This window comes from Haemaphysalis longicornis, unplaced genomic scaffold (genome assembly GCF_048455015.1).
Source record: "Haemaphysalis longicornis isolate Haplotype H1 unplaced genomic scaffold, Haemaphysalis longicornis Haplotype H1 scaffold_7, whole genome shotgun sequence".
Taxonomy (NCBI): Eukaryota; Metazoa; Arthropoda; class Arachnida; order Ixodida; family Ixodidae; genus Haemaphysalis; species Haemaphysalis longicornis.
Window position 1 is genome coordinate 103,435,409 of NW_027526422.1, and position 25,945 is coordinate 103,461,353.

At 45.6% G+C, this 25,945-nt stretch overlaps 1 protein-coding gene across 1 annotated transcript; it reads right to left on the bottom strand.

The window, feature by feature from the left end:
- Positions 1-12,816: 12,816 nt before the first annotated feature.
- LOC144146755 (chymotrypsinogen A-like) lies at positions 12,817-24,652 on the bottom strand. Its single transcript, XM_077678678.1, has 6 exons — positions 24,515-24,652; positions 20,762-21,068; positions 18,478-18,592; positions 16,645-16,780; positions 15,434-15,573; positions 12,817-13,087 (listed from the first exon to the last, which is right to left on the bottom strand). Exons 2-6 carry the CDS (start codon positions 21,058-21,060, stop codon positions 12,851-12,853), a joined length of 927 nt encoding a protein of 308 aa, XP_077534804.1. The 5' UTR covers positions 21,061-21,068; positions 24,515-24,652; the 3' UTR covers positions 12,817-12,850.
- Between the last annotated feature and the right edge of the window lie 1,293 nt (positions 24,653-25,945).

Here is a 25,945-nt window from a genome sequence, read left to right on the forward strand (position 1 = left end):
GGATGAGCAAATCACACGCCATAATTGGAGTACAATTCCGGTTTCCATTTGCTATGAGTGACACAACCCTATCCTCAACGAGGCTCAACACCACGCCCTGTCATTCAACTCAATGCACACACTTCCCACACTGCTTCACGAGGATAGATGAAGCCCTACTCAAGCTTTGCGGTGGCGCGGTATCATGATCTCGCTAATTCGTTACTTTCTTTTAAGAAAGAGCAGCGTCTCATTTCCAGATTACATCGCTTAGCAACTCATGTCACGATGGATTGATCGACGCAATCATCCAGGCGCGCTCATTACTTGGTGAGGAGAGTGGAAAGGTATGAGTCGGACTGCAATTTCCCACGGCTTAGAGGAACGTTAAGTGATGGCTTTATACTGGCAGAAGAGTGAAACCATGGTGCTGACATTCATGCGATGATACTTAAAAGCAGTGCACTTTATTTTCGTATTTTTCGAGTCCAACAAACAGCGGATCGTGCGGAGAAACCGCGATTCCTAAATTGCAGCTAAGGCAGCGCTCGAACAGAACAAGAGTCGTAAGAGCATGGTTTATGTGAAAGCCCCATGGTTAATATATCTGCACGCTCCGTGCGCCATCTTGTGATGTCGCCAAGGGGCTATCAGCGTCTGAACAGGAACTTTGCCTGCCTTTTGAGTCTCGCCTCAGGACACGTATATTATTTCGCACTATCAACCGTTCGTTTTTGCCTCATATTCGAGTACTTTTGCACATATATACAGTGTCGTGATAGTTGAACGATACGGGTGTCAGCATCTGAGGTATCACCCTACCGTAACCAATGTGCCCCCAGGCATGGGTGCAGCGCTTCGTTGGAATGTAACTGCGTCGAAAATATTTACAGATTGACCACACAGTGTAAAACTTCCCCTGGGCTATGAGGCGTGCCGCGCTGGAGGGCTCCGGATAATTTTTTTCCACTTGGGTATCTGAAACCTGCGCCCAAATCTCGACACACTGGTGTTCTTGCTTCTCTCCTTTAAAGCCGCCGCTCTGCCTGGAATCGAATTTGCGACCTTCGATTCGAGAGCACAACGCCTTTGCCACTAGCCAAAGCGGCAGATATGGTCGGTGGGTGAAACGAATACCGTTAGCGACAAAGCCGTCACAAAACTGGAATGACACTGCTAACGTAGTCCTGTGGCTTGGTTTGATGTCTTCAAGTATGCTGCAAAAGCTTTTTGTAATTGGTTCAGAACTTTTCACTGCTTCAATCGGCCTCATCGCCCGTAATCGTTTTAGGAGCGAAGCGCCTTACGGGCTTGGGCTGTCGGAGTCTCCTTTCGTCGTCTCCTGTATTCACAGTATCAAAACACCGGAACGCTCGTTTTCCAGCGCCTCGCGCTCGAGCGGAACGCGTACTAAAAGAGAAGTGTATAATGAATAAAACTGGATCAAGATAAACGAACGTGATTTAAAGATTTGTGGAACGCTCTTGTCCGCTTCAGCAATAGTCAAGCAGAGGCTGTTTGTAGACGGGCTATAATTTGTGTCTCACTCAGGTACCCATTAGCTCTCGGCAGTAGGCCTGATCGGGTCGGGTGCTCGGTCGAAGCAAGAAGGCATACTTACCTGGTGCCCGGGCCTCACCAACGGCGTGTACCCAGGGTGCGTCACGGGCATTGCACTGCGCTGGCTTTGACCCCTGCCTCTACCCCAAACTGGGGCAGATGGGGCATGGAAATTGCTTAAATCCGGTACAACGCAAAACAGGGCGCCATCCCCTCCGCAAGCACGCGATTGCTCCTCCCACCGGCGCTTCTCCGGCGTCCAAGAAGCGCATTCCGTGTAGCAAGAGCATGTACAATCATGTACGCCTACATGCACAATCTTTGAATACATTTATAGATTGCATGCTTCGCCCCTTTCTGGATTTCTCGATTTCACGTTAGTGGAGATGGCCCTTTTTTTTTTTTCTGAACGGACGTTCATTGGAAGAAACCACGCCTCTGAATACAGTGTTGTTAGATATAAGGAACTCTCGGTAACAATGCAAAGTTGAAATTATGTAATCGCTCTTCAGCCCATACTTCTTGCATGGCTTTCTAAACAGAGTTTTATCTCCCACTTATTTCGGCTCCTTCGAGTATGTGGCGCGTGCACATTTTCCGTTCTCTCTATTTAATTCCTAGACCCTCAAGAGCAGACGAACTTATGGATTTTGGTGCCTATAGTACTCCACCTCTTCCAGAGCGCATGGCAAGAAGTGCGCTAAAGCAAATATTTAAGTATGCGTGCCCATAAATTGCATTCTAAAACCCAGATACAACGTAATTATTGAAGCTGTCTTCTCTGAGAGCCAGCACAAGCACCTTGCAGGTTCAGGTCGGCTACGACGAGCGTCGCTGTTGGCGGCAAGCCATCCGGCTTGGGCGATACATGGCGTTGCTCCTGCAAGCTTTTACGATGTCGCAGGCTCGGTGTCGTTGTTTGTGATTCCGAATCTACCAGGAATGGGTCAGCGCTATCCTCGGCCGGTGTACACTGCAACGAAAGGGACCATCAAAATAAAGTTGGCGCATATAGACAAGTCGGCACTGAGCTATTAACATTTTTAGGCGGAAGCTCTTAACGACGCATTGAGCAAAAAAAGCCGATGTCCTGCGTTCGTAATAAAAACTGCTCCTTGGGGAAGCGTTCCATGCCACGAGGGGTTCCTTGCCACCAGGGGTTTTCTATTGCGAGCTTAAACTTGGCAGTAGCGAGATGTGGTCGTCCACGCCAGTGCATTAAATATGGAGAGAGTTGAACACAGCCGAACGTGTGAATAGGCAAGCAGATTAATTCACATTCGTTGCAAACTCCTCACCGCACTGCGGCAGGAGCCAGCAGCGACATCACGCGTAGGAGGTAGATTAAGACCTCGCAAACGGTAGTGTCCAAAGCAGAAATATTTAAAGCCTTGCGACCCCGTGAGGCAAAAGCAAGGCTTGTTATGCCTTCAGCTGGGCATTCATACATCGGTTTTACCAACTTATGAGAAGCGCTTAATGTCCCCGGATGTTTAACCAAGTGACTTTTTCTTTGAATTTGTGTGGCCCCTTACACCACGTTGCATAAGCGAGTCGAATGCATTCGAGCTACAAATACCCGAAAGAAAATTACTTCCCGGGTTAATGTACCCCACCTCATGACGGTACAGGTAGCCGTAGTGAGAGTACGGGCCCTCAGCTGTCATCTGTCAGATGTCATCCCTCAAGCTGGGGTCTTCTGGACGGCGTCCGGCCATGGTCAAGTAGTAGTAGTAGTAGTACAAAACTTTAATGATCCATTAAGTAATCCATTAAGTAGAGTGGTTCCCTATCCGGGAATTCAATGAGGTAGCTTCACGGTCGTTGGAGCTGCTCAGAGAGAGAGAGAGAGAGAGAAAGGGCTTTATTGGATCTCCTGCAGTCGGGGACGGGTCAGGCCTCGCAGGGCTTCACCGTCCCGTAGTCTTCGCCACTCACTGCGGCGTCGGGCCGACCCCGAGGCCTGCGTCTGGTCGGCGCGGGCTACTTGGAGAACGCTGAAGAACGCGGTAGTTCTACGAGCCGCACGACGACGACGACGACGACGATGTTGATCATGATGATGGTGGGAGGTTGTGATGGTGATGATGGTGGTGATGATGATGATTATGATGATGACGATGGTGGCGGTGGTGGCGGTGGTAATGATGTTTTTCGGTGAATGCACATACCCAATTAGGGGATCGGCCAAGCATCGGCGGTATGAAAAAAGGTCTTTATTTACAAGCTCCCGTAAATTGTAAATGTAGAAAGGTTGAAAATACTTTTTAACGAACATGTGATGCTTCTTCTTCGTTTTGTTTGGTGGTGGTGGTGGTTGTTGTTGTTGCTCCTTTACTGATGGCACATATCTACAGGGGGGATTGGCTAAAAAACGGGGAGGCTTTTTGTGGCTAACATGCCCACGTCATAGCACTATCAAGTCAGCATGTAGGATTGAATTTGTGGTATTTCCCCGCAGCCTCCACGCACCCCTTTCTCTTCACATTTTGGTGCTATTCATTTTGCTGTTTGTCACCGTTTCGAGCTAACAGAATGCGAATTATGTGTTTCAATGCGCAGTACGAGCGCCTAAAAAATTAAGATAGGTAGCTTTATCCAGGAGTATAATTATAAGGTCGTGGATTATGATGACGATAAAATTGCTCTTGCTAATAACAGGTACGTGTTAAGTGGGGTAAATCGCGCTGTTCCCACAAGACGTCACGAATAACTGCAAATTATAGTAATAACCACAAAGGTGGATGAATAAATGTCTAAATTTTTAATGGTTAGGAGAGCAAGTGGGCGATTTAAATGGAACATGTGTGGGCGATAAAGGCCTCAGTTCGCTGGAGCCATTGCATGGCAGCGTGCCGCACATTACAAGAAAAAGAAAACAGTCAACGTAAGCTGCGTGTCTTCTGTTTCCCGGTATATACTGGCGGCCCGAGAGCGTGGGAGCAGAAGCCGCGCTGCCGCGTCTGTCTCCCACATTTTATAGGCCGTCAGAGGGATCCAGCAACCTAAGCTACCACCACCAATTCCCAATTCACCAATACGCTACCACCACTTTGTACAAAAGGCCATAACCGCTAGCTTCCAAGGGCAATAAATTGTAACAGCAGTGCGCTAAGTAATGTCAAGGCGTGCTTCTGTAATAAACAAGATTTTCTTTGCCAAGTACTCAGCGTAAAAAAATAAATGAACCAAATTCGCCGGAGTCGACTTTTGATAGCCAAATCCGTCAACTATCGTCCGTCGCAGGAAAGTAGAACAATGTAGAAAAATTAGGTGACAAATAACCTTCAGAGTAACGAAGTGCCACCTAATTCTGCGCTCGTGCGATTCCCTAAGAGTACAACAATAATTATAAAAATGAAAATTAGCTGCCTAAATCCACATAGTGTATCTAACCCAGCGTTTTCTCACAATCACTTCAAGAGCAAAAAATATACATAATAACATTTAACAGTAATAAATGAGGCTCACACTTAACGAGTGCTTTCGTAGTGCGACTTGTATACCCACATCGACATCATCGTGAAATAAGTGGGGTCAGTCTATGTGGTTTCATCGCGTTAGTGTTGTCTATGCTTTGCTGCAAGATAACTACTCTAAGAGCTATGTTAGCAACATTGTGCGAGTGTTAGGGATTACACCAAAAGGAAGTCACCGCAAAAGCTCTGGCTTGTACATCTCCGGGGGTATGTAGCCCGTGGGAGAATTGCAACTCGCACCAAACCAAATATATTGTGGGTAAAAGTTGAGAGAACATCTCGGCAGGCACATGCTACTACCTGGTTATGCCTAAAGCTGTTATAGAGTGAGGTCCGATGGTGCCATAAGCACTTTGCTACTTCTCGTTCCTTTTTTGTGCCGTGTTTTTTCCGCGCTGGTTTGTCAATCATGAACGTTCACCAACTCGCCCAAATCACAGACTTCTTGCTAAAGCGACTTCTATCGGTGTTCTGATATAAAAATGCCGTGTCTTGCACTACTTCACCATCCATAACGTAACGTAACAGACACTAACCTAACATGACCTAGCAAACAGAAAAAAAAAATTATTTAAAACACCGCAAGCTTACCTACGCCATGAAAACTATAATTAAAACTTAAACATGTAAAAAAAACCGAAAGCTTGAGCCAGACACAAACCAGCGACTTCGGTAACAGGAAGCTAAGACGGAACATCGACACCACTACGGCGGCCGCACTGGTATATGTCAGTTCTGTCTTAAATATTTCAATATTGTCGGACGGCACTCCAGCCAAGGTTGTTGCGCGACGCTAAAGTTCCGCCCGGCGGCGCTCTAGACAATGCGTAATTTTTATGGCTTAGGTTTTGTGCGGTTTAAACGATTTATTTCTGTGCGTTTGGTCATGTATGTTATGTTTAGGTTAGGTTGTCTAGCTTTATGTTATCTACAGCGATGTAGTGCCAGACGCGACAATTTTGTTGCAAAACGACGATGGGCGTCGATATTGTGGAGTGCTTATAATACCGTCGGCTGGCGCTCTAGGCACGGCCTAACATTAATATTACAGAGAAACAAAAGTCAGAACCCAAAAGAAAAACACCAAGTGTAAATAGATGAAGAAAAAAGAGAAACACTGAGAAATTGTCTGTTTCCAAATGTTACGTGCCAATGTGATAAACATTTGGAATACGGAAAAAATGGAACATATGATGTACTTTTTATGGCTGTTTATTATTGCAAGCATGCAGGGTATGTACCCAATGTGGTTGCTACAAATGTGGGAATCGAAATTACGATTGTATTGCCAACAGTTACGTAAGTTCCGTTATCTGCCGATTCTGATGGGGGTTGTGGTGTAGCTGGTACCTATGAAACCAACCGATCAGCTTTTGGAACAGGGAAGTGTTGTTGCTGTGGTTGTTGATCTGTAATGTTGAGTGGGGGTACTCGCATTCATTCTACGCAAGGATGGTAAATAAACGGCGAAGGAATTGTAGGCCAGATTGACTGCGTTTCTGACCTGCAACCAAGAAGAAACATGATGTCTTGGGGATCTATATTGATGGTATGTGCAAGAAGTTGCATTCTGTTCATGGATGCAAATATCGGGTAGGCTCAGTCTAGACTTAAGGTGCCGAGACAGGTTGCTACACCGCTTCCATTTTTGCTGAGGTGGAGTCATATACTTATGGAGACACCGTTGATGTTGTTTAGTTCGGAATTGGAAATATTTATGTATGGTGTATTTTAGAAATCTTAGATTTGCATGTTATGTTCGGGAGTTCAGTATGTCGTATCTTCGAGGTCAATTCTAGTTACTATATACGGTGCAAATAATTCGGACCACAATTTAGCAGTTACGGGTACATTACTGTCGTTTATATTTAGAGGTGCCGCGTGCCTGCATAAAGCCGGTAACCCTTCTGCTTTCGTTGTTCTTCCTGCCAGTGGGGGTATTAGGTTGAGTATGTAGTCGTCGTTATTTTCATCGACATTGGATAAAAATTCCTGTTGATTGATATAAAACAACACAATAATGTTACTGCATCTAACAAATGATCAAACTTGATTGGAATATCCCAGACTGCCGTTCCACACCCGCACATTGTATCTGAGTGCCTGCTGACAAAACTATTTTGAGTGGTTTGAACGTGAATACTTCTGTATGCCTCGATTGCTTGAAAAATGGCACTAAAAGCGTTTATGTGTTTGTCGTCTATGGTTGGGAAAGATCGTTTTTGCAAATAATTTTACGCCTGCCGCGGTGATGAATAAACTCAAGTCTCCGTGATGTATGGAATGGGCCAGTATACCCTATGTGCAGGTAGAATGCTTTACCCATTCTACTGCGTCGTGATAATCTCTAGTTTTGTCAACAGGTGCGCCTTATACATATCTCCAAGATTACCCCATAGAAGTCTACATAATGACCGCTAAGGACTACGGACTGCACAAACGATGAAGACATGCCTGAAGCATACGATTACTTGGAAACAATATTTACCGAGTTTCCGAAGATCTTACGTCATATTTTATAGAAAGGGTGCGTGTATAATATTTTGAATATGTATTAAAAATATTGCTTTTACTGGTATTAAATCACCTTAAGATAGTACCAATATAACTATTATATTTATATAATTATTCCGATGTTGAAATGTACATGTGAAGACGGAGAGTGATAATACTAGCTGCATATTCTGCAGATAAATGTTTTCTTCCCCATGAAAATAAAAATACATATTAGTCGGAGATTATACAATATAAGACAACGGGAAAACTCGGTTGTTTTACGTTCGTCCCACGTTCTTTTCTATGAGTCTTTGTCTCGTGAATACTACTACGATGTGCTTGAAAACTCTATTCTGGATTTTTCGACGCTCAAGAATTTCCTGGCAAAGTCCTTGGATAAGTTCATGTGACAAAATGACTACTTCTTACGAGATCATCTGCCCTTGGACTGCCCTTCGTGAGCTCACCCAGCAGCGTGATTATTTTTGCACAAGTCAGGGATTCTCGGTATACCCCCTTCGAATGCTCACCCTATTGTTTCAATATCTGTGTGACCTTTCAAACATGCCGCTTTTTTGTTAAGCGTAGCTTATCTCTTTTTCTCACTGAGTGCACGTTATCTCCCCGTACTACTTCGGCATAATTTTTTTCAGCCTTGTGCCTATTATTACCCCGTGACCTTTCAGTACTTCAACGATACAGCAGTCGCTGAACTTATCAATCTTGGCACACTTCTACACAGCGCTCAAATTAGGCTGAGCTACAATAGAGTGGCCAGTGCAGCTGTATTTTTTTTTTCAGCACAAGTAAAAATATACCTAAGCCTTCAATATTATTTTGTCTTGTGGAAGTAAATCGTGCGCCATACAGGATCTCCCCTCTTCGTCACAGAGTGTATCTCTGGAAATCTACGCAGGGGCGCAGTGTTTAGAATTGAAGGCCATGGTTGCGAAAGACGCATCAAACCCAGGTCCGGCGTGACGGTTTTCGCTCCCGGGCGTATACGCGTAATTAAATTGAGTAAAATTTATTTAGAAAAAAATTGTTGGTGGCCGAAGTAGGAAGTCAGTCCCGGTGTTGCCATTTGAAAGGAGAACGCATCTAATTTCCCTCACATCTTCACGTCAGTTCTAGTTTAGGTTGCGAACCAGAAAAATAAAGAATTCTGGAAGGTGGAGGCGCTGCACCAATTATACTTCCTAGCAATGCTAGCTGGGAAACGATTCAGGTGCCTGGAAGTTACATTGGGGTACGTCGAGGAGCAAAAAAGTGGTTTCATCTAGACAATAAAGACAAAAAAAAAGAATATGCCGCCTATTTGCTCACTTCGCTGCAAATGTCGCCGAAAGAAATGAGACTTCTGCGGCCTTTTCGACGCAACTGCCTCTTCTCTCTCCTCCGCCCACTCCTCACGCTGTTTTCTTCTTCTCTCGGTCCTCTTATAATAACAACAATGCAGGATTGCTGACTTCGATTCAATTTTCGCGCGTTCGGACTGCTAGCGCACCTTCTATGCGGACCTTGTTAGTGTCTGGATTCACGGTCGAGCAGAGATATGAAGCCACCTTAACCACGAGCTCGAAGCTTGAGCACGAGCCGTTTGGTATTTTGCGGTTAAAGTGTCGTTTTCAACGTTGTTTTCCGTGTGTGCTATCACAGACGTTACGCCCACGACTATTTTTAATGCAAAAACAGCGCCAGAATTATTTATGTATTTATGTTTCGCTTCGAATATGCATGTTTTTTTTATTGCTGAACAACGTTGACAAGTATATGAAGTATGCGACCAAATTTAGTAGTTTCGAAATTATTTGCCTATATGATATTCACGTACATGTAGTATGGGATTCGTTATGTTGTGGCAGGGTGTTTGATTCGCGAGACAGACTGAGAGACAGACAGGCGGACAGACAGACCGAAATTTCCGCGTTCAAGTAGCCAAAGAAAGAAAATTGCCCTAAAAATTGGCGGATGCCACGCACATCTTGTAATCGACATAAATCGAAGATTCCAGTGTAGTTTACATCGTCAATAATGTCAGTGTTCCAAACTTCATAATAAAGTTCAAGTAGCACAATTTGAAATAACTGCGCGGACGCAATGGCAAAAGGGGATGAGGGGAAAGCTAAATACTGCAGGTCGCTGATGGACTTTCCGCACGCAACTGGGCTGCATGCATACCTGTAGACTCGAAAACCTATTGGTTTGGTGACCATCTGTGCTTTTAATGCGCAGCATTCTTTGCCGACTACCCCCACAACCAGGACCGTTTAACGCCCTGTATTTCTACAAAAATGCAGATATCGCGGAAGCTCCACCGTAATCGCTATAATGACATAAATGGAGATAACTGGTCGCACAAAATTTTGAAAAACTAAAAAATAAGCGAGAAATATAAAAAAGTACGGAAAATGGTGAAACGGGGTAACGCCACGTATTTCCACAATAATGCAGATTTTTAGAAAGTTCCACCTGTAATCGTTATAATAGCCTAAATGGACATAATTGGTCAAACTAAATTTTGAAAAACTAAGAAAGTACCAAAAATATAGTATAATTACAGAAAATGACGTACCGTGTAACGCGATAGATTTCCACAATAATGCGGATTTCGGAAAAGCTCCGAGTTTAATCGTTGAAATAACGTAAATGGACATAACTGGACGGACGAAATTTTAAAAAACTAAAATAATATGAAAAAATATAAAATAAATAGGGAAACTGGCAAAACGTATACCGCATGGCATTTCCACAATATTTCAGATTTCCAGGAAGTTCCACCTGTAATCGTAATAGCGTAAATGGACATAATTCGTCGAACGAAATTTTAAGAAACTAAAGAAATAACAGAAATATAAAATAATTACGGGAAATAGCGAACCGGGAAACACCCTGCATTTCCACAATATTGAAGATTTCGCAAAAGTTTTACCTGCAACCGTTATAATAGCGTCATCCTCATCACCAGCCTATCTACGCCCACTGCAGGGCAAAGGCCTCTCCCATTAATCTAGCGTAATTGGAGATAATAGTATGATTCGAGATAATTGGGCGGGCAGGATTTAGAAAAAACAAAAAAATTGGGTGAAGAAAACTCACACTCAAGACAGGCGGCACAAGAATGCTTCGCATTAGTAGATAATTATCTGAATTTCTGCAGAATTCTGTGCAGTCCATCTCTCTCTACTTTCTTGTCTTTCGCTTGCCTTCCTACTTTCTTCTCTCTTCCCACCTTTAAACCTCCTCTCATATGCCGCGTGGCAAAAACACGAAGTAAAAAAAAAAGATTCGTGTAGCTTTTTTATTCCTTCGTAGGTTCTGGGCGTAGTTCCCCCAATGCTCGTCGTCTTTGATCGCCAACATGCGTTGTTACCTTGACTGACGTCTTTGAGCCATTACAGTCAAGGCCGTTTATAGCGAACTGCAATATGCACCGCGATTTGTTCGATATATTTAATAGTTCGATATAGCCGAACCCGCCTATAACGAGCTTATTGTCACGAATTCGCATTCCGCGGTAGCCCCCCCCCCCCCCCCTCCTCCTCAACTCAACCATCCCCGGATGAAGAAACGAACACAGTAAAGTAGCCATTAACCATACACGAAATAATCCATTTATTGCAATTAATAATGCTTCTTTCCGCCTTAACCGCCTACTTTGCAAAAAAAAAGCGGTGATTTTTGTTTCCACTTTCGTTTTGGCGGCTAAAACTAGCACACATTCTCTACACGAAACATTGTTTGCGAGTCTGCGTTCTGCAAAATCGAAGAAGCATTGGCGGAGCACATCGACTGCCGAAAGCGCTTCACTATAAGCATCGGACGGCTTTCACTCGCGACATAATCGGCAACGTTGGCGAGCTCTTCCCACAGTTCACCGATGCTGCTGTCTTGGTCCGGACTCGCTGACTGGGCGGGTTCCGTCGTAAGTCCCACGCGTCGGAAATAGCAACGGAAAGAGTCGGCCGTCACGTCGCTCCGTGCAAGGCGCAAGGTCCCTGTCGCGGCTCCGTGGTCGCAGCCAATCCACATCTCAATCGCCACTGCGAGACCATGCATTTCGGCGGCCATTCTAGGCGCGCGGAGTTCGATATATCGGATGTGAACTTCGTTATAAGGAATATTTTTCCCATGTATTTCCGTAACTGAAATATTTTTGTTCGATATATAGCATAATTCGCGCTATCCGGGTTCGTTAGAGCCGGGTTTGACTGTATACGTTTTCGGTTTGACCCATGTTTGGCTGATAGCGAAGGCGTGCACTATTTTCGGGTGGATGTCCTGGGCTCAGCGGGAACGTGTGTGAGTAATTTTGTTGGTGCGTCTTAACATGCTATTCAGACGCAATGATGAGGGGGGAGGGGGATGCCCCATATTGATAGAGATTAGGACTCCACCTTGTGGTTCTGTGAGAAACTCAGGATGCTCCCCACCGGAACGGCGGGCGAGGAGAAGCCGTATGGGCAGCAGCGGCCCATTCGGCAGGGAAGAGCGCCGATAGCATGCCCTCAAAAACGTGGGAAATAGGCAGTTGAAGCATATCCTTAAACCAGCATACGAAGTAGAATACCGTAAAGCTGGTGTTTGTTGATGGCTTAATCTAAACCCTTGACGTTGCACAAGCAAGAGAAGTGTTCAGCTATGAAATCTTTGCGCGCTTATACCCTTAGAAAAGTCTGAAGTATGTGGGCATGCTATACAACAAAAGTGAACGAAGGTGGGAGAAGAAACGATCTAGTACATAGTGAGCACCGGAAGGGGGTAGAGTGAGCAAGAGTATTATAGCAGAGAAGAGACGGTTATCGTGAGGTCACCACGCTTGCCCTTTAGTTGGGGGTGCGTGGCTCACCGTGTGGTTGTTTGTTTGAATGCCTGTTCGCGGTCTCTGCATCGAGCCCTGGTGCAAGAGAGGAGGCGTCGCACCTGTACGGGGAAATGTTCGTAAGCGCTGAAATAAAACGGTCAAAAAAGGGGTAGGCTAGTCAGCGGAACTAGTGCTAGAAAGGAGCGGAGATCGTTCAGCGGACAGCGTTTCTTCTAATTTCTTTGTGGAGCAACTGAAACCCTTTAATGTTTCACGGCTCTTGCTCCCCGTAGTTTGGCCACAAAGTTTACTCACAAGTTTGCTCACAATCTTACTCACAAAATAAGCTGAAAGGCACGCGTTTGCAATGTGTACAATTCATTGCAATATTGCGCAATTTCACAATTTCATACCGCGCTTTATTTTTTCTAAAGCCCAGCCTTTGAAGCACGCATTATGTGTAAAGCCCCGACAGAAGACAAACAGCAATAAGCACGGTTTTCAATAAATAAACGTTCGTTTATTGACCACTTCACGTCGACCTGTCCTTCTGGAAGTTGGGCGCCATGTCGCAGACCTCTTCGGCGCGTCCTTCAGCGTCGGCACGCAAGTATTCGTCCACCCAGTCCACGAAGTGCGATACCTTCATGTACCGCATGGCCCTGAAGTGCCTCAGGGAGGCGCAAAGCTTTCCACCCTTGTGGACGATTCCTTCGAGAAACCAGGTGCCGTCATCCGCCTTGCGCACCAATGGTCCACCACTGTCACCCTGCGGTTGCGTTGTGATTCAAAACGGATACAAAATGAATACACGGGATATAGGCACAATGAAATTGTTTTCTACCAACGGACAACACAGTGTTCAATTGCTTTCATGTGAACTTAATTGAAACTTTCGCGTCCTCTTTTGTCGCTTTCCAATAATGCCGCGGAGTCTCAGGCCTATTTTAAAATAAATTCATTCATTCATTCTGAGAACGTCCAGCATGAGATATTACCGGAGAATGCGTACTGTTTGTGATGGATAGATTACGACATGAGGGGATAAGATATTGTAGGTTCGGCATACATGACACGAGAGAACAGAGGGCGAGCGAAATGAAGCAGGAGCTTACTATGAAATTAAATCTATTAGGGCACGTTGAAACGAAGGAAGCCATGGCGTCGTTAGTGTTACTCGCCCTACAGTCAACGCGCGAAAGGTATGATGTTAGATCACACGGCATACAAGCATGCCTTAATCTACAAATGCCCTTTAGGACGAGGCCGCTGCGTGTGGTGTTCTGTCGTAGTTACAGAGAAATGTTCCCCTGAAATTGCAGTGTAGGCTAAGAGAACTAGAGTTCGTTATTTAGCCATTCTTAGGGAGCTTTTCCTGGTCTTAAATAAATCCTCCTTGTTGGGCAACTCATAAACAGTGCTATTAAAAATGAACACTGAGCACGTGCCGCAGAGCTGTCGATACTGTTACGATATACCTGGAACAGTCACCAAGGTGTTCAAGAAGAAATGACTGGTTTATCATGCAGGGATATCACCCTTTATGTTTGTTTGTTTCGTGCGGGTCCTAAGATCATCCCCATCAAGGCGCAGAGGAAAACGTACCCTCATACGCATACTGGCCAACGCTAAACCACCGACATTTTTCATTTTGTGTTTCCGCAGCAGAGGGACGAGGACGCGGGAAAATTAGGCCTAACGTTACGCTTTGAGGTCCACCGTTGTTAACCGGAACCAAAACATTGATGTAAGTACAATGAGTTTGACGCTGTTTGGCACGGCGTTGGGCTCTACGTGTGAGCTGCCTAGCGTTAAGCATAGCAGTAGCAAGATCACATACCCCTACAAATGCTCTGGACACCGAATACCCTCCGAGCATTTCCTTTCGTATACGAGCCCAAACACTCGCACACTACAACACACTCAGCCAACGCTCTTCCCAGGACGAATTTCGTTTTTTGCGTGTCCCAAAGCTCATACACTGTTTCCAACACAGCACTCAGTGTAGTCTAATTTCTACAAAGCCTACACAGCGCTAACACATTCCAAACACTTCTATCTGCTTCATTTTTTATATCGGTTCACCCAATAAATGCACACTGTTCTCTCCGGCTTTCAGAAGATAACTTGTACCATGTCTTCCAATTTTTGCATGTCTATATCTGAAATCCCGACATACATCGAATAAATAAAACCTTATGGGCAGAGAGACAATCTTTGTCGTGTAAATGCCCCATCGCGTTGCTTGGAAACATCTCCCGCAATTCTTAAGTTTCACAAAGCCGAGAACACCCAGCCTAATGCTTCGCCAAATAACAGAGCTCCCTGGACGGGTATATAATTTTGAAATGAGCGTGTGATTTTTCACAGGTTGCTGCACCAGTTCAGAACGACGGGTCTGCTACCGTCTTCCTGTCGCTGAGTCCACAAGACTCCTGCTAGAAGACTCACAGCAAGACAAAGACCTTTTCAAGTCTAGAGACCACTACATCTTACCCCATCCTTTACCCCATCTCCAAACAGGTCTAAAGCCCGCCTTGCCTACAAAAAAGGCTTTTCTCTCTCTCTCTCTCTCTCTCTCTCTCTCTCTCTCTCTCTCTCTCTCTCTCTCTCTCTCTCTCTCTCTCTCTCTCTCTCTCTCTGTCTCTCTCTCTTGCAAACTGTCACCGCAGCCTTTTGGCTTTATAGATTTCATACGTACCCACTTGCTTGTCCGTGCTTTATACTCTAGCAAGTTTCTGGCAATGATGATGAGGAATTCACAAAGTTAGACATAGCTCCAAAACACCTTGCAAAGAACTATACCTATTCCGTTTTGGAAAGTTCGTGGTCGCCAGTAATATTTAATTTGTCCCTGATATCAGTGGTTCGGCACTTCTGTAATGGCTGCAGTCTAACGTTAAAAATATCACCAGGATAAACCTCATGCCTGTATGGCGTTATAACCATTTAAAACTAACCTTATTGTGAAAAATGACTTAAAAATAATTTGGCTTTGTCGGGAGTTTGGCGTGGCGAAGTGACGAATACGTTGATTCGAAATGGCCCATATCGATTATCGGGCACCAGATTTTGGAAAACGCGTGTGTTTCGTTATTAGTGTTATTTTTACTACCTGGCAAGGGGTTCCATCTTCATACGAGCCGCAGAGCAGGTAGTCAGGTACTTCGTGGAATTTTCTGACGCAGCGATCGTTCGCGATGCTCTTCGTCATTACCTGCTTCAGGCCTTCTGGCTTTGACGAGGGATCCAGCTCTGGAGGTAGGCAAACAGACCAAGCTGATAAGCGCACTACTGCGACAGAAATAAAAGTTTTACTGAGAGCACTTGCTCCAAGCTCTGCGTATGTGGAGTCGCGCTAAGGTAACAAGGTAGCACGATTCATGCCATGCGAAATACTGAGGGGACCACAGCTGCTTATAACCGCATTTGACCAGTTCGGTTCTTTTATTAGGGTTTTCATGGTAAAATCGAAGTAATAACTTGCCTCAGAAGGTACGCTTTGAAGCAAGGTTAAAGAAGTCAGTGTCAGTCGATCTTAGCCGTTTATTACGAAGCACCTTGTCTATTCTAGTGCCGCACCAAAAATGTTTCATTTCAATACTGCCCGATGAAAAACCCCACTCACCGAGCAGTGTTTTCCAAAGTTGTGCACAGGCACACACAACACAACGAGGTATGTTCACTCCCATATCTTGCACAGTGATTTGGTGAGTAAAACGTTTAATTGAGCCGAGTAAAAATAAATGAAGAAAACAGAAAGGTAGGTAGCCTGTTCTCAGTTGAGAAAGCTGCAAGCTGACGCCACTGCTGGGGCCCATGGGATCAAATGTTCCTGAAGTCCAAGCCGCGAGCTGGTCAGTTCGCACTGCCACTAGTCCGGGAACGGGGTAAGAAAGGGCGTTGGATGGCAGGTAAATTCGTGCACAAGGTGGTACGTGGTGCATGAGCCTGGCAAAAGGGGCAGTTGTAGGTGTATTGAGTGGGAGAGATGTGGTATAAAACGGCAATGATAAGGTATGTTTGGTTTGGAGTCTTGGCAAAAAGCGGGTATTTTGTAGAGGGAAATAAATATTAGCTGGAGAGTGAGTGAGTGAGTGAGTGAGTGAGTGAGTGAGTGAGTGAGTGAGTGAGTGAGTGAGTGAGTGAGTGAGTGAGTGAGTGAGTGCCGCAGCTACAAAGTCCTTTCGTTTGACAATTATTCCCTTCATTCTACATGTCATCTGCATTTGTATGTAATCAGTGAAAAATGCCATTATTCCTATACAGCTCTTAATCACAAATAATAAAAATTTCGCACTGGTAGCCCAAGCTGCCTAGTCTCACCGTCTGTCTGGCCCCAGCCGGTGGAATATAGAGTTGTGTTGTCTGGCAGTTCTGAATCGGCCTCCGGTAGGCAAGCGGGCCGGACCGTGTCAGTGAAGTTAACGCTCCTGGACAGCTTCACAATGGCGATGTCCTTCTGCAAATTACAACGTAAAACAAGAAATCTTTTAAATATGCTGTGTGCGAGAACTAAAGCTAAACATCACCCACCCCACCGAGGCTGGAGCTTTTCGCGCAGCTTTAATAGGGGAGCTGTTGTTACTGGCCGTAAGTTCGGTGTTGCAGGAAAAAATACCACGAAAATACCGAGCGCTCGTGAGCGCGTGCCTCGTAGTGACCGCCGAGCGTCCTCGGAACGCGCACTGGCTTTAGCAAAAAAAAGACTCCAGCGTTCGTCGTAATCGTGGAAACACTTTTTCGGAACGAAAAACCACGTCATAGCGTACGCCCATTGTTCATTCGTCCTCGTTTTGTCGTGCGCATGCGCTAAGTACTGTAGGAGAGCCCTCGATCGCGGCAGTGTCTAGAAGGCACCCTGCTTGGGAGAGGTCACCTCGGCCACCGCATTCTCTAGAAGCCATTACGGATAATTGGAGACATGGTTACGAGTGCTCCACTCTTTCCCGAGACGACTTGCAGATCGCGCCAGTGCCGCCTGGAGTCGATGACGTAGAGCTGGTGGAAGTCTACAATGCTTAGGATGACTTTGCATCCACCACTCACCACGAAGAAGATTGATTGATTGATTGATTGATTGATTGATTGATTGATTGATTGATTGATTGATTGATTGATTGATTGATTGATTGTAGGGTTTAACGCGCCTGATTGATTGATTGATTGATTGATTGATTGATTGATTGATTGTAGGGTTTAACGCGCCGACGCAACGCAGGCGATGAGGCGCGCCGTAGTGGAGGGCTCCGGATCAATTTTGACCACCTGGGGATCTTTAACGTGCGCCGAAATCTCGCACACACGGGCGTTTTTGCTTTTCGCCTCCATCAGAAAAGCGGCCGCCACGGCCGAGAATCGAACCCGCGACCTCGTGCTCAGCAGCGCAACGCCTTAGCCACTGAGCCACCGCGGCGGGTACCACGAAGAAGACGACGAACTCTTCGATGCACATGACGACAATTACTAGCACAGCAAATATGCAAACAAACAATGATACTGAAAGTTAACTAAATGTCCAGAAATGTTCCCCTACAACAGCTTCGCCATTCAAGTCTTGCGCGCGAGTGCAAGCTTTCATGATTTTTTTTCATTTACGAGTAGCTTTTTGCAGCCTAAACACATCTGCAAATTTAAAATTGGTGATGTATTTTGGGTCAAAGAGGATAGTCTAAGAAATGACTCCTGTGCAGGCCTGCTCTGGAGTTTATCAGCATTTGCCGATGCAACTAATAGACAATAGCTTAAGTGTTTAGTTTCTGACTCTTCGGCATGAAATATTAATACGCGTGATTGCCACTGTTGGCATGTGCAAGTTTGTTTTAAAATCCAACATTTTCTCGCCAGTTAAGATGTGGGAAACAGGCGCATCATTTAAAATTCAAGCGTGAAGAGCACGCATTGCTTCTTTACTGCGACGCGTTCCCAGCAAAATATCAAGAAAGTGATATTCTCATTGTCAGGATTATGTGCTTCATGGCATCTTTATTGCTATTTTTGTGGTTGACTTTGAGACGTGGCTTAAAATCTTTCAGAGAGGCCTTCACCCAGCAGTGGACGCAACCAGGCTAGTGGTGATGACTGTGATTATGATTATGATGATGAAACTAAACTTGAACTCCCAGCACCGCGCTCTAACAGATTCAGACGTGAGCTTACGTTTTCGTCGACGTGCATACAGAGGTGCTCCGCGGGGAGGTACTGCTCCGTATCATCTCGGCTTTTCCGGTTGTGCGACCCAACGTGCACGTAGAAGTTCTCGGGGGTGCGGAATCTGCGGGGTACAAACATTCCCACAGTCAGTTGCGAAAAGGACTGCCATGAATCGTACCTTTACGCTTTGCTTGGCATCCTTTTGGGCAGGAGCTTCAGCTCCTCGAAAGACACAGATACCTATCCGCTCTCCCCAACTTTTTTATGTTGCACTTTGTGTGGAAATTTAAGTAACCCCTCCATAATTCAGCGAGAGAACAGAAAGAAGAAAACGGCTGAGTACACCTAAGTACTTCTTATGAGTTGTGAATGCGAAAGCGTAATGTTTAGTGGCGGCATCCTCCTCCGCTTACAGCGCCACTATCATCACCAACAACAACCACATCCTACTACTATTATCACCAACGGTGTGTGGCCTGGAGCATCAGCAGTGCCACGCGACATTACAGATGAAACACGACCACGCGCCTGGACGGTAGCACGTCTTCGCGGCTTTATAGCTCCGGTCGGGCCTACGTAACCACAATAAATACAGGAAGCCACAGCATATCAAGTCCCCAGCTCCTTCCCACATATACTCGACTGATGCCGCTTTGTGTGCGCATCCATGGATACGAAGCGGCCGCAGCACCCGTAGTGACTTTGCGTGGCGCAGCACCGATGCGCCATGCAAAGCCCCATGGTTCGCTGGAGACTATTGCGCCGCTATGCGAGGGCACTTGATACCGGCGTCCGCTTCTCCGGTTTTCGTTTTGCACACGGTGTTCAGGCGGTGACATTGCGCTACCTTACTAGGCAGACGCGCAGATTCTTCGCGAGCTTCGCGGCTTTCTTAGCGCACGTGCATTATGAACCACGTGACGCTTTGCAGCCAATGGGGAGCTCAGGCTGCTGCCGACCCGCATTGGCATCGAACGGGAATTTGGTCGCTATTTTGCTTCTGCAGACAACCTGGACGCCGACGTCGGCTTGGAATGTGAAATCGTTATTTTGGCAACTTGACGGAAAGCAGGCGTTGGCCTTGCCGTAAGCGGAGGAACCACTCTTACATTATTGTGTAATAAAGTTCTCTCTCTCTTTCTCGGAGGCCAAGAAGCGGCTGCCGCGCGACTGCGAGTAATCAAGCACAAGTGAAGTACCCCGCCTGTAGGCAACGCCTGGGCTATCGCAAAGCCATGTTGAAACCGGTAGTTGCAGTTGTGGCTGTTGGTGCGGTACTCGGCCGTCGGCCGCAACGACACGTCACTGATCAGGCACGTGCCACGCTGAATTACACAGCGGGAGGACAGCCACAATTGCTCGCTACATAAGCGTAGAAGAAGCACTCAACCGCGTTCATTGGACATGAATGCTTCGCACTCACAGCTCCTAAGTGCTTAGACGTGTCCTCGGAAGTTGAATTTTTCCGCTCAAGCTGCAACAGGCCACTTCTTCCCTCTGCGCTATTTGTGACGTGCGCGAGGACTCAAACCACGTCATATGTGAGTTCTCGGTATACAGCATCTAGGTTATCCCTCCTAGTTTCCCTGGGCCAGCCGCTTTTTAGAAGACTAACACTAGGTGGCGTGTTCGGCCCCTGGTCTAGCCGTAAAGGAGCTTTTCGAGCGACAAAAGCTATATAGACTTTCCTGTAAAGTACAGGACTTGGTCAGACTCTCCAAATAAGGGTTCATTAGTGAGCGCATCATCGTCATCATTGTCACCATCATCACTTCATCAATTTCATTTCTCCTATTACGTCTGGTGTAGCAAGCGAAGCACATTTGCCATGTTAACGTCATGAGCACCATCAAAGACCATTGTCTCTCACAGTGGGTCATTTTTAGTTTCGCAGTAAAAAAATTGCGAGGCTACTTCCCTAGGCCTCTCCAGGAAGGCCGTATGGCTGCATTCAGGTGAATGTCCAACTTTCCTTCATAGAAACTTACTCCACCTTGGGGATATCCCCTAAATCTGGTCGATTAACACCTTTCCTTCACTTCGAGTTGTTGATCAATTGGCTCTCGCGCTACAAACTGCTAGCCTGCTGGTTAGCTCACTTGGTAGAGCGACTGCTCCGGTTAAGCGGGGGTCCCGGGTTCGAATCCTGAACCAGGACGAATTTTTCTTCAACTGCGAAGATTGTGAGAAAGCTGTTTAGCTTTCCCTTGTAGCCATACGGCTGCATTCAGGTGGATGTCAAACCTTCCTTCATTCTATGTGCTAACGGAGATTTAGCCCATATCCTTACTCGACGCAGTGGGCAGCCGTGAGCACGTGGCGGTCCGAGATTAAGGCACCCCCACAGAAGTAGTTGCTCTCGAAGTACGGGCTGCTGTGAAGACCCGCGTGCCAGGGCCAGCTGCCCGGGACAGCTTCTTGGCCGCCCACCACGCGGTCCTCGGCGTCGAGCTTTGGCGGAATGGCGGTGCGCCCGCAGCCCTCCGGGTTGAGCCAGCAGTGGGCGGTGCCAGCACCGAACACGATGGCGAGGAGTACGGTGGCGGTCAGGGGACGCGGGTCCAATGGCGCCTGCCGGTTTCGTGCCATGGTCCAAGCTTTGGAAAATTAATGGTAAAATAGATTTCACGCGTTCAGTAAGCGCGTTTAAACAGCATATTAAAAATTAATTGCAGTCACTGGGTCGCCACTATACCAATTGATATTGGCTGCTATATTTTTGTCAACGTGATCTAGCTGAAATTTTGTTTTTTTTTTTCTTGCTTTCTTTATTTTTGTGAATGGCGTTACCGTGCTTACCGAAGCATTGTACAAATTTGTATAGTTATACACTGTATCATGAGAAATGCATGTACTATTGGTGTAACAATTTGATAAGTTGTAAGCATTTTTTTTTGTATCGGTTGCATCAGCTGCTTTATATTATGTTGTGAACTTTCTCGTATATATTGTGGAAGTAGTTATTTTCTTGATGTTCTTTTACTAGAACAGTTGCTTTAGATTTCTTTGGCAAACTTGCTCTGTAGAGATACCCAAACTGTCTATATCTTTTTGCGTAAAATGTACACGCCCCCCTGTTGAACTGCAGAGGGACAGAGTCCTCGTCAGGCGATTCAGCCTTTAGTCTCTGTCCCTGTAGCACACTGTATTTTGATTTTCGAATAATGAATGAATGAATGAATGAATGAATGAATGAATGAATGAATGAATGAATGAATGAAACAAAATGGAAAGCGCGAGACCATCAGGGGACCGTCCTTTCTGGTGTGGTTTGCTAATTTGAATCTCAGTTCTCCATTATGCCGTTTTTCACGCACACAATTTTATGCTTCCAACATCATCAGCATTTTTTTCCTGAGTACCACACATTTCCAACAATGTGACGCCCTCCATTTGCGCAGAAATGCACCAACCGCGAAGTTAGTAAGTGTAATCCTTAGAGCATTGTTCCTATGTACAGATGGGTGAGAAAACTTAAAACGAACGAAAAAATAAAAAATTAAAGAACTGAAAGGCATTAAACATGGTCTGCTAAAATCAAATGTGGAATATACACCACCTTCGCAAGGCGACCACAAAAGTAAACATTACAAAACGCCAACACCGTGAGAATGCACCCCCCAAATGGGCATACAGAGGCACAATTGGCGAACTCAACATTGCAATTTTTACAATGGCTTGAAATAGACGTAATTGGGCAATGAAAAAAAACTCACAGTGAAGAGAACCGGCTTACGGAGTCTCCCACATTGGCAGGCAATTCTCAAAATTGCAGTACACTTCGTGTGTTTGTTTGTCTTGTGACGGGTGTGGGGGTAGAGTATAATATGCCATTTATTTTATCAGCCCCAGCCAAGTACTCTTAGAAAGTCGATTACATAATGTGAAATTTTTTTGTCTGCTCCCAGTCATTCTGCCCGACCACTGGAACTTATCTGTCACCTAGTCCATGCCTAGGTATCGCCAGTTTTAAGCGTTTTGGATCGTTTTTCACGTGAAAACATGTACATAGAAACTGCGCTTACTTCCACGGTGCCCTTGCAAGGCTAGGGCCACCCGCTAACTAACAGGAACAATACTACGTGGAAAGCGCCGTAAAAGCCTCGACGCAAAGCCGATTTTAGAGCAATAGAAAACTTTGCAGCAAAGCTAGCAATTAAAGCCGATGTAAATTATGACGCAGCCCTCAAATATGGGCTCCTACGTCTGATCATGGCGTGCACCTGCCCGTCACAAAACTAACTTCATACACACTTTTAGGAGACCGTACCAAGAACATGGCAAAAACGCTGTGATATCAACGGCACGTAAAGTTTTGCCTCCGTTCGGGGGAAGGAGTGACTTAGGCGAATATTTAACGCCGACATGAAAAGATAACCTGAGTGAAAGTCATTCTCAGAAGTGACTTTATTTGTACTTAAATCCTGCAGTGTCAGCTTGGAGCATTGAACCGGCCGTAGGTAAGAAGCCGATGCATCCTGTGGCTTACAACAGACAAAAAACAGCAGAGGAGGCCCAATCATGGCTCTAACATTTAATTACCCCTTGTTGGTCTGTACCATCCGCTGAACTTATAATTCTTGGCAATAGTTTTCGCCCATTTCTTTGGCTCTACGAACGTGCCGTAGGCTGCCCGGCAGCCAAGATGGCTGATGGTAACCGTTGCAGTAAAAAACAGTGAAAATTCCTGCGATTTGCGCATGAGAGCACAGAGACGGTAAGACATGCTCTAAACTGATTGGATGCTAAGTTGTATGCTTATAGCACTCGTATGTACTGGAGTTCATTTCTGGGCCTATCTGCGCAACGAGTTTCATCTTTGAGCCACTATTTGGCTCTCAAAGCCCACGCTGATGACAACGTCGATTAGTAAGATGTCAAAGTTGAAGAAAGCAGTACTTGATATCCACACAGCTCGTTATATTAAGGAGCTAATATGGGCGCAACAATGAGTGTACTACCGAAAAAAATGATCTTGCGGAATTCGAGCTCAGATTATTGTGTAGGTTGTTAGGAGATGACAAATGTAGGGCGGAAACTATCGTCAGCTCTTTATCAATCTAAATAGGAGCTGCTTGAAATGTATGTGGTCTGACTTTTTTTATGAAGTAGGCGACATTAACAATCCTCCTGTGCACATATGTGTGTGCACTATTACACAGTTTTACGAGTCCGAATACTACGCCGAGTTTTCACGTTATTTCAAGCACCTAGAGTTACGATGACTGTGATTGAAGTCATAACGTGACAACAAGTTACTGTTCAAAACATTTGGGTTCAGACAGAAGTTATTTCCATAGCCCCATTAAAATTGTTCGTATGTTCCATATAATAAAAAGACGCCTCTTGCGGTATGCGCCACAGAATATGCATTCTGGAAAAGTTTCAATAAAAGATGCATTTAAACTTCTGCGTCTCTTGTCTATTTACTTTGGCTCGAAAACAATTTTCGTTCGAAGTTATTTTTAAGGGTTATTTTTTAATCTTGTGGCAGTTTAAAATTCTAACATGGGCCCTTTCTCGGATCGCTGACTCCCACGCGCAAATTTACAAAAGTTAAACCTCGGGAATGACCGCTAGGGGCATGGACATCGTTAAAACTTGTTTAACGAAATACGCATGCTGAAGTTATTCGTATCTGTGGTATGTACGTGATCTGGTGTATATTACAACGCACGGTGGTGCCAGCCTGGCCTTTTATTGACAATGTTAAAAGACACCTCGTCGCCACCTTTTCGGACACATTCGTTTCTTATGCCCCAAAAGATGCTTCAAGAAAACACTCATTCCGGTCGCATATGCACGTATGATCCCCAAAATGCTGCGCACAATAAACATAGTAATATATCGTAAATCAATTCGTAACCACTCACTACGACGTGCCTTTTAGCCAAGGTATTGCTTTGGAGCGTAGAACTCCAACCTGGTTCTGTTCCCACCCCCTAGTCTGTTTTTTTTCTCTCTCATACCGTGTCTTCATCTTCTTTGCCCGCACAATATTTGTCACAGACAACACTTTAAGTAAGAAAACCTCCGTACTCACAATTCAAGCGCCTAAACGTGTTGAGTCGCGGTACAAAACTGCTCCGTTCTGTCAAACACTCTTGGTAATTTAGAGATCTGCTTCTTGGCTTTTATTCATTGAGCAGCGTATGAGCAGCCCTTATCTCCAGATCCCTTTGAGTTTTGCAATATAATACGACCGATAAGATAGAGTATGACGTCACGGAAAGGTTAAACAACGATTCCAGGTACCGCGGCGTTCACGTAGATAGATGTAGCGGGAATCATTGGCGACGAGACGTAGTGAACAATAGTGTTTGTCCAAGATAGGAAACCCGACGTCATACCGCTTCCTTTCCAACTTCCGTTATTACATGGCAGACTGCAGCTTTAACTGTAATTCAGGACGCATGACTGATTGCCTGTTCCTGCCGTCGCCGAAGCGTTATCTGCAAAATGCCACTTCGCCAATGTCTGATGCTAAGTTGGCATTGTTCAAGAAATTTGATAAATGCGAATTAAAATTACTAGAAAGATCTTCGTACTGATGAGAACACGCGGACGTCAGCATTTTAAATAAACGGTGTCATGCGAAGTGAAATCACGTCGTGGGATAGGGAAAAAAGACTAACTCACATTATCGTTTTAAAAAGCGACAAAGAGAGAAAGAAGGAACTGGCTTTATTACGTGGCAGCCAGTAATACTAGACGTCGGCCGAGACCCTTTGTAATCAAAGAGCGTCATCGACCAGCTGAATGAACCAGACTTGATCCGCTGGGTCGGAGCTGAAGGTTACGGTCTATTGTTATTCTGCACTAATGATGTTGCGGCCTATACCGTTGTCGCTTGTGGACAGGCCCACAGGATGTGCGCTATGTTTGACCTGTCCTTACGCCGGTGGCAGTTGTCAGAATATTGCCGGGAATATTAGTGACTGTAGGCAACCAGACTGGGGTACGAGTTCAACGGGATGGAAAGTTGGGCGAGTTGGTTTGATTCATCTTGAAAGCGGGCTGGTCAACGTCCTTCCGCGCCCGTTTTCAAGATGGGGTACGAGTTCATTTGCAGGAATCGCGAAGCACGGATTGCCATTTACTGAGGGCAGGATGGGCTCGGCGGAAGCGGAACACCTTTGAACTGTAATGATGAGTGATGTCTCTGTAGGGCACGAGCTAATCCCTGCTCCAACAGCGAAGCGAATGAGCGCTGTGGTCGTCACCGGCTCGGTTAGGAAATCCTCGGGTTGCGGCGTGTGCGCACTTGTTTCCAGTCAGGTGAGAGCGTGTGGAGATGCAGAAACAATTTAATTATATCAACTTTTGAGAGCTCAGACTGACAAGCAATGAAAATATTTTTTGTGTAAACGATGCTGCTCCGGTGCTCGAGCAGGGGGGGGGGCTTTTCCTGGCCAACCTGGAAACCAGCTCAACCTGCACTCTTAGGCAAAAAGGACTAAAATAGGGACTAAAT

Bases quoted from the DNA above. Each gene is read 5' to 3' on its own strand.
- LOC144146755 (XM_077678678.1), bottom strand. From the start codon at position 21,060: ATGGCACGAAACCGGCAGGCGCCATTGGACCCGCGTCCCCTGACCGCC. The intron at 18,593-20,761 runs GTAAGGATATGG...TGTACCCCGCAG, and splicing joins ACGGCTGCCCACTGCGTCGA to ATTCCGCACCCCCGAGAACT. The intron at 13,088-15,433 runs GTAGTAAAAATA...ACGCAACCGCAG, and splicing joins AAGATGGAACCCCTTGCCAG to GGTGACAGTGGTGGACCATT.